The 15,252-nt window shown below is 39.8% G+C and overlaps 1 protein-coding gene across 5 annotated transcripts; it reads right to left on the reverse strand.

Annotated features, from left to right (window-relative positions):
- Nucleotides 1-145: 145 nt before the first annotated feature.
- Nucleotides 146-8,232, reverse strand: LOC140587602 (uncharacterized). 5 transcript variants are annotated; one of them, XM_072708900.1, is made up of 9 exons: nt 7,974-8,232; nt 7,622-7,775; nt 7,079-7,167; nt 2,992-3,195; nt 1,649-2,691; nt 1,462-1,531; nt 1,015-1,064; nt 580-745; nt 146-427 (listed from the first exon to the last, which is right to left on the reverse strand). In XM_072708900.1, the coding sequence occupies exons 4-8, from the start codon at nt 3,191-3,193 to the stop codon at nt 605-607; spliced, it is 1,506 nt and encodes a 501-aa protein (XP_072565001.1). In that variant the 5' UTR covers nt 3,194-3,195; nt 7,079-7,167; nt 7,622-7,775; nt 7,974-8,232; the 3' UTR covers nt 146-427; nt 580-604. The 5 variants fall into 5 exon arrangements, with proteins under 5 accessions (XP_072565001.1, XP_072564996.1, XP_072564999.1 ...); XM_072708895.1 differs by having other exon boundaries at nt 890-1,064; nt 7,974-8,230; XM_072708898.1 differs by lacking the exon at nt 7,622-7,775 and having other exon boundaries at nt 890-1,064; nt 7,974-8,230.
- Between the last annotated feature and the right edge of the window lie 7,020 nt (nt 8,233-15,252).

The raw sequence follows: 15,252 nt of genomic DNA on the forward strand, positions 1-15,252 counted from the left end.
ATATAAAATAATATTAACATTCATATTCAATATAAGAACATTTACAAAAAACAATATAATTCAATAAAGTAGTCTCAGAATAGTGAATCAAACCAACATTTATTGTTGATATTTTTTTTTTAACAAGAAAAACATTTTTCAACTGAATAAAAACAATGTCAATAACCAAAATAAATAGAAGCGTACATGAAAACTACACAGTCCTTCACCTTTCTGTGTCTGGTTTTTTTAAGGAAAACAGTTTTTTATTCCACTAAAAACAGGACAAACCCACCAGCATGAACATTAAATAAACTATTACAATTGTAAAACAAAAATCATTTACAAAATGTAATAATTATCAGTGGGTCCCAGGAAATAGAATGTGACATGGGATTTAGATTTCCGTTACCAGGATGGTCGGGTTCAGCGTAGTCTTTATCACCACCTGTCAAAGACACATCATCAATATTCATGTTTGCTCAGGTTATTCACTTGTTCACATCTGTCTGAGATCATTCATACTGTTGTATGGATGTGTGTACAGTATGTATATAATTATCAGCTATGTAATAGATATTATCATCTCTGTATTCTTACCTAGTTGGAAGTCCTCCATTCAAACTCAGAGAGCCGCTGGAGGAAGGTGGTGATCCGAGGGCTGATGCTTGTAACCTTCCTCTTTACGACACGACCTGTCTTGCGGCTTGTACCAAGTTTTGCAGGGCATTTTGTTCCCATGTCTGGATTGATCCTCACAAAGAACCTTTTAACGGAAAAAAGGCTGCTTTAATTTCAAAATTAAAACATACATTACAGCAATCACCTATATGTTTCTGCAACTGTAGTCAAGCTATCACATATATTTCATTCTTAAATGGTGTAAGCTTTAATGGTGTAAAGTATTTACCTCTGTATCATCTCCAGTGTGATGGACGCTGACTCCTGATACTCAAGGTTGAAAACGTAATATGACGCAAAGAAGACAGCAAGGGTGCCGGCAAAGTCATGCATCTGCTCAGGCTCATAAAATACCTTGCCCTCCAAACTGATCATCCAGCGGCTTGCAGACATGAAATTATTCCCTAAAAACAGACAAGAGTCCAATAAGACAATGTGCTCTCCCTTACAAATAAGGTTTCCACAAGAATGCTGGATAGCAGGCCTCACACTGTACAAAAATAGAATCCACACGGTTTGCTGCTATTTCTCTTATTATTTATTATGTAATGAAAATTATGATCAATTACAGGAAAAAACTGCCTAATGTTTTGGCATTTTGGCCTGTGCTGAAATGTTAGGCTGTTGGTCATTGTGTATAATAAATAATAAGAGAAACAGCAGCAAACTGTGTGTATTCTATTTTTATACAATATAAAACAGACAAACCCCTGTTAATAAGTTGTTGTGGGTACAAATACCACAATAATTACATAGATTTTTTACAAAAATATTACAAGAGGATTGAAACTATTTACTTACCAAGCGCTATTACCCTTGGTGTGATGGGTAAGGTCATCTCTCTCTCAACAGACATCTTGGTGGAAAAAGCCTTTAAAACACAAAAGGAACTGATTTGAATGATGATACCCAAAATCATTGAAATATTTTTCCTTTGTTTATGTTGACAGTATTGAGAGTGCATGTGTAAAATTTTAAATATAATTACGTCAGCCAAGATGAAGATTGAGTCCTCTTTTTCTTGGAAGTACTTCATCAGAAGAAGGATGGCTGCTGTGGCAATCTGGTTGTGGTTCAGCTTTGCACTGTCGCACTCACGTAGCAGATGTTCAATCTCCTTGTTCCACTGAAGTCTCTGGCTTTGAAAGAAGTTCAAAATTCTCCTTCCTTTCGTAAGAAGGGCTTCACTGAGACGTGTCTCTACCTCAATATCTGTGAGTGTGTGGAAGTGAGTGCAGAGGCCTCTTTTAGTAAAAAGAAATGGCCAATGCTCTTGAACCTCACATAAGGTGGGGGCAGGCCAAGAATTAAGCATGTGCCTCTGGTAAATATAAGTCAAAGACATATAAGTATTTACATCTGTTGTTTCAATTGCTTGAGGACCTGCTGATCTGAAGACAGTTGACATAGTCTGTCTTTTTGACTCCAAAGTTTCAGTGGTTTCTCCTTCTGGTAGGGTTGTGGGTTGCCAGTTGATGCAACCATAGCTATCAAGTTCAGATCTCCCCCTTTTGATGGCAACATCACCCTCATTGTTTTCCCTGGTAGACCTTTTCCTTGGCTGCCGGATTCTGCTGCTGACATTGTCTCTATTTACATGTTCAACTCTTGTTTTAAGCTGTTTGAGTAGGGAATAATAACCACAGCCTAATTGCTCACCTTCTGCAGTCTTATCTGCAAAGGTAGCGGGATACTTAGATACAATAGCTCTAGCTACCTCCCCACAAGCAGCTCTGTTAGGGTTGGGGCAGTGTACTCGCATTCCTTCTACAACAGTCCTAATCATTATTCTCCTGTCTTCTGGGTGAGCCATTCCACCAGATGCCAAGGCCTGTGAAAGTCTTGTTGGCATCTTCTCCCAGGGAACTGAAAAATTGCTGATCCAGGAGGTGTTGCTTACATTTGGTTGTGTGGAAGGGAGTTGACCTGATGCTTGTGCAGAACAGAGTGAATTACCCTTTAGTGGCACTTGCACAGTTGTTGAGCAGGTAGTTTCAGGTTCCTTTGGGTTGTTTGAAGAGCCAGACTCCACTTGGTCGTCGATATTCACACACACACATAAACACAGCAGAACAATTCCACATTAACTATGTACAGATGGGTTTTTTGGAGTATTTATTGAGTAATACTCTTATATGAGACACAAAAGCAAGAGTGTTGGAGAAATTATACCAATGGCAATGAAAGCTAGTTTTAGTTTTGAAAGACCAAGTTTTTATGAACTATGAATTGAAAAATAAAGTACAATTTCAAAATAACTCTCAAAATAACTAATTTACAACTATTTTCAAGATAGGTCTGCAACCATTTATGACATTAATGCATTCTCACCTTTTCTGAATACTTGAACAAGTCTTCGACTTTGAATTGGTGTCAAGAAAGGCTTGATATCATCAGGCTCAACAAACAGGAGATCTTCTCTGTTTCTGACACCAATAATGTCTGTCAGGTGCTCAATAACTGCCCTCTTTGTCTCTTCATGCAGGTCAGGTAATGCCAGGTTAATTTCATGATGTAGGCTGCCACTGTCCATATCTGCAATGAATTAAGAGGATGATATTGAATGATGCAAAGATACAACGGTTAAACCTGAAGCGATATACACTGGCAGAGGGTAGTAATCAAACAAACTGTCTGCTTGAACACATATGAATCTTTTTTCAGAATTGTGTAGACAGTGAAGTCCAAGGTTGATCAGTATCATAGATTGAAGGATGTCCAAAACAAAGTGTACTTGTTTGTGACTGATGAGGATCACTGAGATTTTTCCAAAGATGTGGCCACATTCATCATGACCCATCGCAACAACAAGCCCTTTGCAATATTTTGTTCCTTTGTAAACTACTGCTGATACCTCTGATGTAGTTTCTTTCATCAAGCCAGCTGTCCTGACAGACTCCTGAATTAGACCATTGTACAACTGCTCATCATATTCAATAGTTTCACCAACTGCTTGAACTGCTGGAGCAAACAATGGTCCACTGCCGAGGTACGCCTGAAGCAGCTGGTGCCTTTCTGCCAGTGTTTTACAAAGGTGAACAAAGTTGTGCAGTTTCCGGGCGCATTCCTTGAAATACGAATGCTTACTCTCAAACCGGAGAGTCCACAAACGAATAAGAGGCCCAAAGTGCAAAAAGAGGTCACTATAGTGCAGTAAATAGTGATGCTTGGGCTTGAGTGGGTGATTAGGGAAAATTGTGTGTCTTAAATGAACATACTCCTCAGTTATTATCTTAAGGTATGCAATCTGGTCATGATGGATCTTGGGAGCACATATGAGCTCAACCATTTCCTTGAGCTGTAGATACAGTTGCCAGACCTGACTGTCCTCAGGATTTTTTATCCTGTCACCAACCAACAGTGGCAACAGTCGCAACAGACACCAGTTCTGTGCTGCAGAACCAGAAAGTTTTTTGCCACACTCCTTAACCTCACATGGTTTACTGAGACTATCATTCCCTGAGTATTTAAACTGTGTGATCGACCTGTTTAGTTGTGCATAAGTGAAATGCTTTTCCTGTTTCACTAAATGACTGATGTACAATGCCAAGTCATCAGAGACTACACCTTCAAATAAATCATGACCCAAACATGGGGGAAGCCCAGTGCAGACATGAAAATATTTCAGAGAATTGAAAAGTGAGTCAAACTTTACCCCCTGTACCATGTCTTGGTCAGTGGTGGATAGCTGTTGTACACTCTCCTTGTGACCAGTGATGGTTCTTTTTGGACCAAGCTTTAGTGGTGTCTTTTCAAAGTCTCTCCTTTCAATCAAGCAGTATCTACAAAAATGCGTACTACAACTGAAGTTTTCAGTGAAACCACCTAAGCAGTGTGAACCAAGATTATCTCCACAAATGGAAATCAAGGCCGCTTTGAGGGTATTTCCATCATCTGTCTCAATCCCTGTATCTTCTAGATCTTTAAGGTCTGTGATAATACTTGAGAAAACTTTCTCCTGACCAAATGTCTTGAAGTCCCTTTCTCTGCACAGCATCACCAACTGCATGGGATCAACTGAAGAGCGATTGTGTGGCTGGACCTCACCTAGACTCATGTAAACCCCCAAAACTTTATGTTTTTTCTTCCCTGACCCAAGAGGATTCACAACCTCAAATCCATCCTGGTAAAGGATGATGGACAATGAAGAAGGATTGTCTTTTAACAGAGCATTTTCTTTTACATTTCTTCCATCTGCCACATCCTCTACAACCATGTTGGAAGAGGTATGATTTTTGGATTGGTGATATTGCTCTTTAACACTTGACTGTCTAAGGAGGGATTTTAATGTCTCTTTGATGGAAATGTACTGGCAAAAGCATTCCTTTCCAGCAGCATCACTTCCCAGATAAATCTGGGTGGGTTCAACATAGTCAAAATACTGCTTGTAAAATGTTCTCCTTGTTTTGTCAGATCTGAGTATTCCTTTGTTGTATATTGTGAAGACATCCTCTTTAGAGAGATTTTGAATAATCATTTCTATCTCAGTTTGTGGTATGTCTAGCTCAGAAAGATTGCCCTTCAACTTGTCAAAAACATCTGCCATAGAAGTGCTATGGACATGCTGAAATCCATCAAGAATACACTGTATTGTGCTCGCTGGCAACAGCATCTTGGCTTGCATTTTCAGGTAGAAAAGAGCCAAATTATGTAAAAATGTCTCTTGTTGATTATCACACTCCTCTAGATGATCACATGGAGTTGGAGTCAGATTCTCCTCAGAAGGCTGAGTACAGTCTATATTTTCGGGGAGAGTTGACACCTGAGTTGTTATCACCGGCTTATGTTTCCTGGATAAATGTGTGGCAAAAGATGAGCGCACTCTGAAATGTTTGTGGCAGTCATCATAAGGACAGACAACTTTCTTGCCATCTTTAATATGAAATCTCAAGTGAGTGCATAATGCTGAAAAATTCTCTGCCACATAGAAACATGCCTCAACTCCACAAGCAAGATTTCCTTTAAAATGGGTGTGTTTAGTCTGAGCCCTGCAATAGCGGTGGTTCCTGTGCATATGGGATCTGAATGCAGAAAATGTTTGATAGGAAAAAGGACATTGCTCTATTCCACATGTGAATCGATAATTAGCTGTGTGCTGATGTTTCTTCATATGATAACAAAATTGTCTTAATTCTGAACTACAAACACCACAAAATTTACACCTGTACATGGCTGCATGTGTCTGAATTTGACTTAACTTTTAATTTGCAAAGAGCATGGCAACAACACAGTGACTGAAAAACATCTCAATCTATTTTCTGTCAGGGTCAGCCCCTGCTGTGGTCCTTCCGTGCCCCTTCCCCGTTTGACCAGCAGGTGGTGCTGGTCATTCCGTCCTTCACGTCAGTCCTTGTTCTCCCCTGTCTCCTGTCTGGTCTCGTGGCTCAATGTATTTAGCATGTGCTATCTGTTTGCCCCTCGGTCCTGAGTTCCCTCTTGTCTTATGTTTGAATCCTGCCTCCTGTTTTTGTATTTTGCTCCCTAGTGTTTCAGTTGAGTTTGTCTAGTTATTGTATTTGGTGATTTTGTATATGGTTCTTGGTTTTGTTCCTTGTGCCCTCTGCTTGTGTCTTTACCTGTTTAGATTCTCCAGTATTAGTTTCTGTTTCCTTGGTTAGTTATTAGTTTCCCTGTTTTCAGTTCCTTTTGAGTTCATTGGTTTCACCTGTGCCCTGTTTCCTTGGTTTTGTTAATTAGCCTCACCTGTCCTGTGTTAGTCTCGTTACCCATTAGTATTTTAGTTCCTGCCTGTGTTCAGTTCCCCAGTGGTTCATTGTCTATGTCCATGATTGTCGTTGGTTTTGATATTTTCAGTGTTCTGCGTGTATTCGGTTTTTGTTATTTAGTCTTGTTTAATCCCCTTTCTGTTTTTGACCCCTTGTGGTCTTTTTGGTTTAGTTGTGTTTATAGTGTTTTCAGTTTTGTTTAATAAACCCCGTTTTTGTGTTCCTGGAGCCGCCAGTGGGTCGTCCACCCTTTTTTGTGCCTGCACCATGCCTCGTTCCCGTTCCCGTGCCGTCCAGAACCGTGACAATTTTCTGTTTGTTCTATTATTAAAGAAGGGATCTACATTGCTTGGGTTGTATCAAAAAATGGGAAAAAGTTAAAAGAAACTATCTATAGATCAATGTTATTAACTTAAACCATGCAGACCCTGAAACACTGGAGGAAAAATTTTGGAGGGTCTGTCAAGCTGACGTTAAACCCCTTAACAATGGCACTGCAACTAACTGCGACTAATTTACAGACCACTACACTGTCTTGCTTTTTAAATGGAACCTATGAAACAATAAACCACAGTTGAGATTAGAGCAGGCTAACCTGCATGAGAAACTTCAAAACTGGGTTAGATTGTTTTAGCAGTCTTTAAATTTCCAAAAAATGTTGTCTACCTTTATTCTCACTAAAGTCTTTTTACCTGCTGTTTTGTCTTGTCTCTCAAAGAACTGAGGCTACATCACACTGTCAGCGCGGCCAGCAAGGGCAGGAGGACAGCAATGCACCACACTGGGCGGGAAAAGACAGAGAGACAATTGTTAATTTAATGTTGCATTTATTTAACCCTTGAAAAATATATTTACATAAGTAAATAAAAGAAAAAAACACACAACCCATCTTTTCCAGAATAATTCAACTAATTGCTCTTTTGACCAACCTAACACAGACGTTACATGGTTTTCCTATGAAAAAGACCCTGGAAGACGTTGTATTAAAGGAAAAAAACATGCTCCTCTTCCCACTTAAAAAAATAATAAATATTAAACTTGGGTTGTAGTTCCTCGCGCCACCAACCTAATGTTATATTAACTTTTTAATGTTGTGTACTGCAGCTCACACAAAATTAAATAAAGCAGGCTAACCTACATGAGCAAGCTCAAAACTGGATAAGATTGTTTTAGCAGTCTCTAAATTTCCAAAAAAAAGTTGTCTTTCTTTATTCTCATTAAATGTGTATTTTTACCTGCTGCTTTGTCTTGTCTTTCAAAGAGCTGAAGCCAAATGTCCCACTGTTAGCGTGGCCAGCTTTTCAATACAATGCACCACACTCGGCGGGAAAAAGACAAAGACTGTCGTTGCGCCTGTGTTCCTCGCCCCTCTCCGTGGAAAATACATTTCTAAATATATATTTAAATAAGAAAAGAAAAAAACACACACAACCTATTTTTTCCAGAATAATTCAGCTAATGTGCTATCTCGACCAAGCTGAAGCTAACACCGATTTTAAGCTCCCCCTCCCCGCACACAAAAAAAAATATATATGCTCTTAAAAATTAATAAACGAGTATGTTAGGTAGGAGAGTTCTTTGCATTACCTTATGACGTCCCGTTTGCAGTTTCCACACAGAGGTCCAACAATAACGAGGTGCAAAATCTTTTGTCCTCTCGAGCATATCGTAACGAAGAGTTAACAAAGTTGACCTGTCTTTCCTCTCCTGTCCAATATTCTCCACTGACTGAAGTTCGCAATTCTGCGTCTTTTTTAAATAACTTTATTCACTACTTGTCACAAGTACAAAATTACACAAAAACAGACAGCAGCAACAACCTAAGTGAAATCCAACAACAGAATAGTGGCAAGTAAAAAAATTAACAAAAGGAAGTGTGAATCTTGTTCAGGGTTAATCAGAGATAACTGATGGAGATGCAGCAATGTGAATTTTGCTTTTTTTATTTGTAGTTAACCTTGTAGTCTTTACATATGAATGGAAGTCAATTAAGAAAACACAGAATTTTGGGAGAGATTTGGAGAACCTTGCTTTATAAAATTTCCCTACAAGGAGGCCTTTCTGCATTCTTTTCCCTGTCCCCAGGAGCAGCTGTCACTTGAATTGATCTCTATGGCAATGCAGTGCCAAGCACACATTTGCAGCAGCTGTGCATGTGCATACAACTGCATGCAGCAGATTAGATGATCAGAATTCTTGAACCTTACACACAGGCAAGTCCCCTAAAAAGTCAAAACCATAATACTTTCACTGGTATCATACTGACAAATGGCACTAGCTTGGAGGAAAATCTGGAAATCGTTGGCAGTGAAAGAGTTAAAATGTAATGCACTATTGCAACCAACCACTGAAAGAGTAAAAATACACAAACAGTATGATGAACCATTCAAATCACATAATACAGTAGCACTACTGCTAATGTGTTAACGGTAGGTATAACTACTACCGCAATTTTAAAAAATACAGTAAGTTACTGTAAATAACCTTAATATACCCATAATGCAAAGCAAATTACAGTAATTAACTGTAGAAATGTTTTCAGGTAAGTTACTGGGCATTTTGTGGTATTTTACTGTGAAAAATACAGCAAAGGTTAACAGTGTAACTGTTTTATTCAACAAAAATGTAAGCAGAATGGGATAACTAAAGTTTATAAAAATGTTTAGTTCTCTAGAGATACTCGTGTAAAGGACTGTGCAGAATTATTATTGAATTATGAATATCATTATTGTTTTCTTTACATTTAAATTCTTGACATAACATTAATTACATTATCGATGGCACTTAGCTTTTTATTGCATTGTGCATTATGGTACAAACACAAATCAAACTATCAAGGCCAACAGAAGGCTTAGTTGTATGAGACATCTAATTGTTACTTGACTCCAGGGATTAACATGCAGTCATCTTTTATATTCAGAGTCTTTTTCTAAATACATAAAATACTCCTTACAAGATACAGACCAGAAGGAGAGTGAATCTGTTTCCTCAATCACTAACTTAACTAGATTTGTACCTAAAATTTCCAGGTAAGGTAAGCAACAAAATTCTTGCACTGACTTAAATGGAGCCATACATACATATCTGTCCTGATATGGACAAAGGTTTGGGTTTCAAGAGTCTGTGAGGCTCTAACCGAGCTAGCCTATGGCAAGCCCAGAGGGCCAAAATCAAAAGGAAGCGAGATGAACTGGAAAGCCCTACACAGGTGCAGCAAAGCCGGCTGGGAAGCAGGTGTCAGGCAGCAATGTCCACTGGTGCTGTCAGCATCTCCTGGACCAAGCGATGAGGAAGCTGTGTGTATAGAAGGGCTAGATTGCATCTGGGGCCCACAGAGGCTGCAGAAACAGATAAATCAAAACCACCCAGACCAATGCAACCCAGCAATGCCAGAGGCAGGAAAACGTCTCTACTGGGACCTCAAGGCATGGGTTTCAGGGCAGAAGTTCAGGATCTGGTTCAAATTCGGTCCATGGTCGTCTTTGCCAGATCTCTCCCCGGCACTCTGGAGCGTGTCCTTTTCATTTAATGCTAATTGCCCACCAAGCGTGCAAGTGTGAGAGGTCACCCGTTTTGGCATAGCGCTGTCCTGACCAATGCTCCACATGGAATGAGAAGTCCTGGAGGCAAAGGACTGCAAGGTTATGTGTGATTTGGTGACTTTGGCCCAGGTACTGCACTGCAATGGGGCATGATCCATGATTAAGACAGAGCGATGGCCCATTAGGGAATACCTCAGCTTGGTGACGGCCCATTGGGTAATACCTCAGTTTGACAAGGGCCAATTAGGTAATTCCACAGCTTGGTGATGGCCCAATAGGTAGTACCTCAGTTTGGCAAGGGCCAATTAGGTAATTCCACAGCTTGGTGATGGCCCAATAGGTAGTACCTCAGTTTGGCAAGGGCCAATTAGGTAATTCCACAGTTTGGTGATGGCCCACTTGATGGCGAAGGCCTCTTTTTCCACAGTGGTATACCTAGTCTCCACAGTTGTCAACTTGAGACTCAGGTACAGCACCGAGTTCCTCACCATCATATTCCTGGACCAGCACTGTGCTGAGGCTGACGCTGGATGCATCAGTCTGTACAATGAAAGGCTGATCAAAGCTGGGGGCTTTGAGGACCGGTTCCGTGGTGAAAGAGGTCTGTTTTCCCCGTCCAGACAACCTTTTCGGCCCAACCCGTCTTGGTGAGGTCCAGCAGGAATGCCAGCAGGGATGAGAAAGAGGGGATGAATCGTCAGCAATATTCAGTTCATTTTATTTTAATATAGAGTCTTTCACAAAAAGGTGGCCCCAAGGCACTTTACATGAGTGTGTTGTAGTACATTGCAACATTGTTTATACAGAATAATACAAAAACTAGGAAAAGGGAAGGCAAAGAAAGAAAGAAGGAAAGAAAGAAATCCCAATGGCAACGGAGGAGAGGCACCAAAAACTCCAATATGGGGAGAAAAAAACATATGAGCATATCAGCTAGCTGCTCAGCCCCCCCTGGGCATAGAAACATTATAGAGAAAAAAAGGATTGGCCTGCCTGGGGGCCTCCTTGGCTGCGGCAATCTTCTCCCCCTGGGGCTTCAGGAGAACATTCCCGATGTGGTACTTCAGGTATTGTACTTCCTGTAAACAATGGAACTTTAGGTTGACGATGAGCCCTGCAGGCCAGAGCCCCTCCAGCACCATCCACAACCTCCAAAGGTGCTCTGTCCATATTTCCAAATGTTCCAACACATCATCTACATAGGCCACAGCGTAGACCCAATGAGACCAAAGGACCTCATTCATAAGACACTGGAAGGTGGCAGGTGCCCTATATAGCTCCAAATTTATACTGCCGGGGTTCACTAGGGGTACTGAAGGAGGTGTTTATCTGGGCCCATCTGTATGTTCAAAAGCCGTGAATACAAATCCAACATGTACACTACTTTCAAATGTTTCCAAAGTCATTCCTTGGCAGATTTAAAAGATGGTGTAATTCACGGAACCTCAGCAGCCGGTTGTTTTGAGCCTGGCAGTTTAAATCACACAGAATGTTGTTCTGAAGCTGATTGAGATGCAGATAGTGTAGATTGGCTAGAAGTAATACAACAAACATTTGCTGCAGTACTAGTGTTATTAAAGCTGCAAAATATTTCTCATGTGCCAATAGGGTGTCCGCGGGGTTTTAAAAAGTATTAAAAGGTAGTAAATCACATAAGCAAAAATGAAGGCCATTAAAAAGTATTAGAAGGTATTACACGCAAATTTACGAGGTATTACATTTTAGATTTTTTTTAAACTACAAATTGTCCATTTGTGTTTTAAATTTTATCTGCTAAATTTCTCGCAAATTATTTTAAATGTGAATTAGACTCATTCCTTCAAACATAGATGATCTCTGTGATGCTGACGTCGTATGCGGTGGTCGAGCGACGTCTTAAACGATTTGCGAGCGAAGTACATGTTGGGTGCTTACGCTCAGAAAAGCTAAGACATAGTCATCATGGGTAAGTGCAAATTTGCACAGAAGTGGCTAGAGGACCCGGCATTTAAGGACTGGCTAAGGCCAGTACCAGGAAAAAATCGAGAGGGTTACTGTTCGGATTGCAAAAAAACGATAAATATCACTTGGATGGGAGTTAACGCTCTCCGGTCGCATATGCGACGCACAATTCATAAATCAGCAATGCGTGGACGGGAGCAGTTGCCCATCTCTACTTTCTGTGCTGCTGCCACCGTTATACCGCAAAACAGCGCCGCTGTCCAAACCAGTGTCACGGCTGCATCGACGGCTGACCTCCGGGTGACCATGGGCGCCACACCGACACCTCGTGCAGAGGTTCTCTGGTGTCTAGACACTGCTGTTAAACACCACTCACTGAATTCCAACGAAGGAATTGGACAACTGTTTTAAACGATGTTTCCTGACTTTGTCAAGTCATTCACGTGTGGGAAAGACAAAAGCGGATACATCATTAGATTTGGATTGGCACCGTTCTTTAAACAACAGCTTATTAATGGCATCAACCAGGCTGCGCCATTCGTGATGATGTTTGATGAGAGCCTCAATCAGTCATCAAAGAAAAAACAGCTGGATATCCATGTTCGATTTTATTCTGTTGAGCCATGTTCCCTATTTAAATTCTGTTGTACAGGCCAAGATTGTGTTACTGTAATATTATAAATCATTAAATCAGTTTGAAACTTGTTTAAAAACGGTTGCAACTCAATGTGGTGGGGGTTTTAAAAAATATTGAGAAAGTATTAGAAGGCATTAAATTTAACCTCTGGATTTCTGTATATACCCTGGCCAAGTGCTGTAGTTGATGAATTGCTACTTCAGTATTGTTGAGTACAGAATCTTCTTGTTGTACAAGAAATGTAATATCTCACATACTGAATAAACACAACTTGCAAATCAATTGCTGAAGATCTTGTATCTGCCCTGTATGTTTCTTATCCTGTGTATACGACAATTGGCAAGGGTTGCCCTCTAAAAACATAGTTTAACGGTAAAAACACTACAATACAACAATTTCAAAGTTGTCGACCCAATAAAATATATTTGATAGAAACAAACACTACAGTACTTATTGTTTTATCCAAAGTGATGCACTGAGAAAGTAGGATCAGCCAGTCCCTGGAGTAATTGGGGTTAATGTCTTTACTGAAAAAAGAACTTGTATACAAGACATTATGATGGTTTGTATTTCCATAGGTAACAATTTTGTGTCAGAGCGGAGCAGAGTTGTGAATATTGTTGAATTTGCATGTGGACGATTCTGAGATTTGTAAGCTTCTTGGCACTTTCAAAAAGCATGAACTGCGGTAATTTGCCACCAGGAAATTATTCCACATCATCTTCCATTTATTTGCTTGTACTTTGCAGAGCTATGATATGAAAAGATCCTAGAGCCCTTGTTGAAAGATCTTGGCACACTGGATAAGCAAGGGATTGTATTGCACACCTTGTAGGTTTTATTCAGGGCATGGTGCAGAATGTTATTGTGTGCAATTTTGGAACACAGTTTTGGCAAGCAGATGAAAACCTAGAAGAGGTGAGCCTTGAGTTACTGAATAATGTCTAACAGAGGGGAAACACTTTCCCACAAACCGACAGGCATGGGTCCTTCAGCGTGGAATAATTGCTTGGATAATTGAAAAAAATAGTCATTTATGCATGTCTAGAATTAGAGTGCAATATGAAGATATGTATAGTGATACTGATATAAATATTATGCAGGCCAATCATAAAATAGTGGCTTTTATGTAAGAGGAATAAACTTAAATAATTTGAAGCAAAAGAAAACTACCTTTCTCCAGTTCTTTCTTTTCTTCTATATTTGTCTTCTTCCTCTGTTCTGCAAAAGAAATAAACAAATTTTGACATTGTTTTGCAGCACTGCGAACTAACTTGTTATCAAGTAAATGGGAAGTGTAAATTTGGAATTGCATAATTTTCAAACTTTGCACATTCAAGCTGCAAAGTGAGAAAAATAACAATGGGGCCCCCTGCTGGTTGGAAAGCCATAGGCAGCCGATTACGTTAAGTCTGGCACTGCATATAAGGCAACTTCAGAAAGTATGTAAACATTAACAGATCTTTAACTAATGGTGTAAGCTTGGAATGTTGATAGTAGATCGTTGATTGGGTTCAAAGGATGAAGGATGAAGGTAGTCTGTGAGTTCAAGGTCTGCTCCTTTCTCTACCTCCCCAAAGTACATCATCTTGTAAAGTAATACAGGATTCGCCCATTCAAACTTCTCTATGGTCTATGTGAAGATCATATTGATCATCAGGGTAAAAATTGTGCAAGTTATAACTAGCCTGCCAAACTGGCAATCGAATCCTCATCCCAAATGCCTCCTGCAAGTTCTCAGTGGAAAAGGCAGATCCTGTTAACTACTGGGTCTGACAACCTGTATGATGTACAATATTTGTTTTGTGGCTATTTTTACAAATGTGATGCAAACTGCATGCTTGTGTAATGTTTGTATTTATACAATCTGTGTGTGAAGTGTACTTATTAAAAATATTTTTAATTAGACTTGTTTTTATTGAGCATATTTAGCTAATGAAAAGAGTGTTTTCTAAGTTTTTTATGTGATGCTGATGAACAAACTATGCAATAGGTTAACTTTGATTCGAAACTGAAACCTTCTTTTTGATACTTTTTTTTGCTGAGCAAAAACAAAATCACAAAAACCGCAGGGCTGTGCAGCAGTCAGAAGGGTTTATGATGTCCTTGCTGTCGGTGCCTTTCCTCAGATTATGGGGGAGTCAGATCGGTGTTACCTGTAGTCTGAAAACCAAGTGCAGAGTTTACTGATCTGACTCGCACGAAAAAGTTAAGTGGTACAATGACTTATTTTGCCGTCCAAAATCATCCCATATCAGTGATCTCCCTCGCAGTCTTTATTGTGGGTGTTTCCTAACAGGTAGTTAAGCTGCCTCCCTGTTTCATAACAGTAAATCACTAGGCCAAATACCTCTAAAAGCTTTTCCCAACAACTGCTGTATTATACATTCCAGCAGATGGGGTGTTAATTTTTCTTCCAGTGATGATTAAAGGTCCACCAGAACATGTCTTCTGAAGTTAATTTAAGGCACAGACCATTTTTGGAGAAACATCAATGACCATGAGCAAACTTATCCTTGCATTTAGCCCAACACCTGCATAAAACAAAAATAACCTTGCAAACTCTGTTGCTAGGAAATATTTTTCTAGTGCTTTTTGCAGGATAATTGGATTACCTCATTCCCATTTATGTTTTGTTATATTCATGCTCAACAACACTTTGTAGCTTGTTGGCCCCTTCATGTTTCTATTGATTAGTGAGATCACAGTAGGCATGGGTTTAAAAGCCTCGGAGTTTATACCAAGA

This window comes from Paramormyrops kingsleyae, chromosome 2 (assembly GCF_048594095.1).
Source record: "Paramormyrops kingsleyae isolate MSU_618 chromosome 2, PKINGS_0.4, whole genome shotgun sequence".
Classification (NCBI taxonomy): domain Eukaryota; kingdom Metazoa; phylum Chordata; class Actinopteri; order Osteoglossiformes; family Mormyridae; genus Paramormyrops; species Paramormyrops kingsleyae.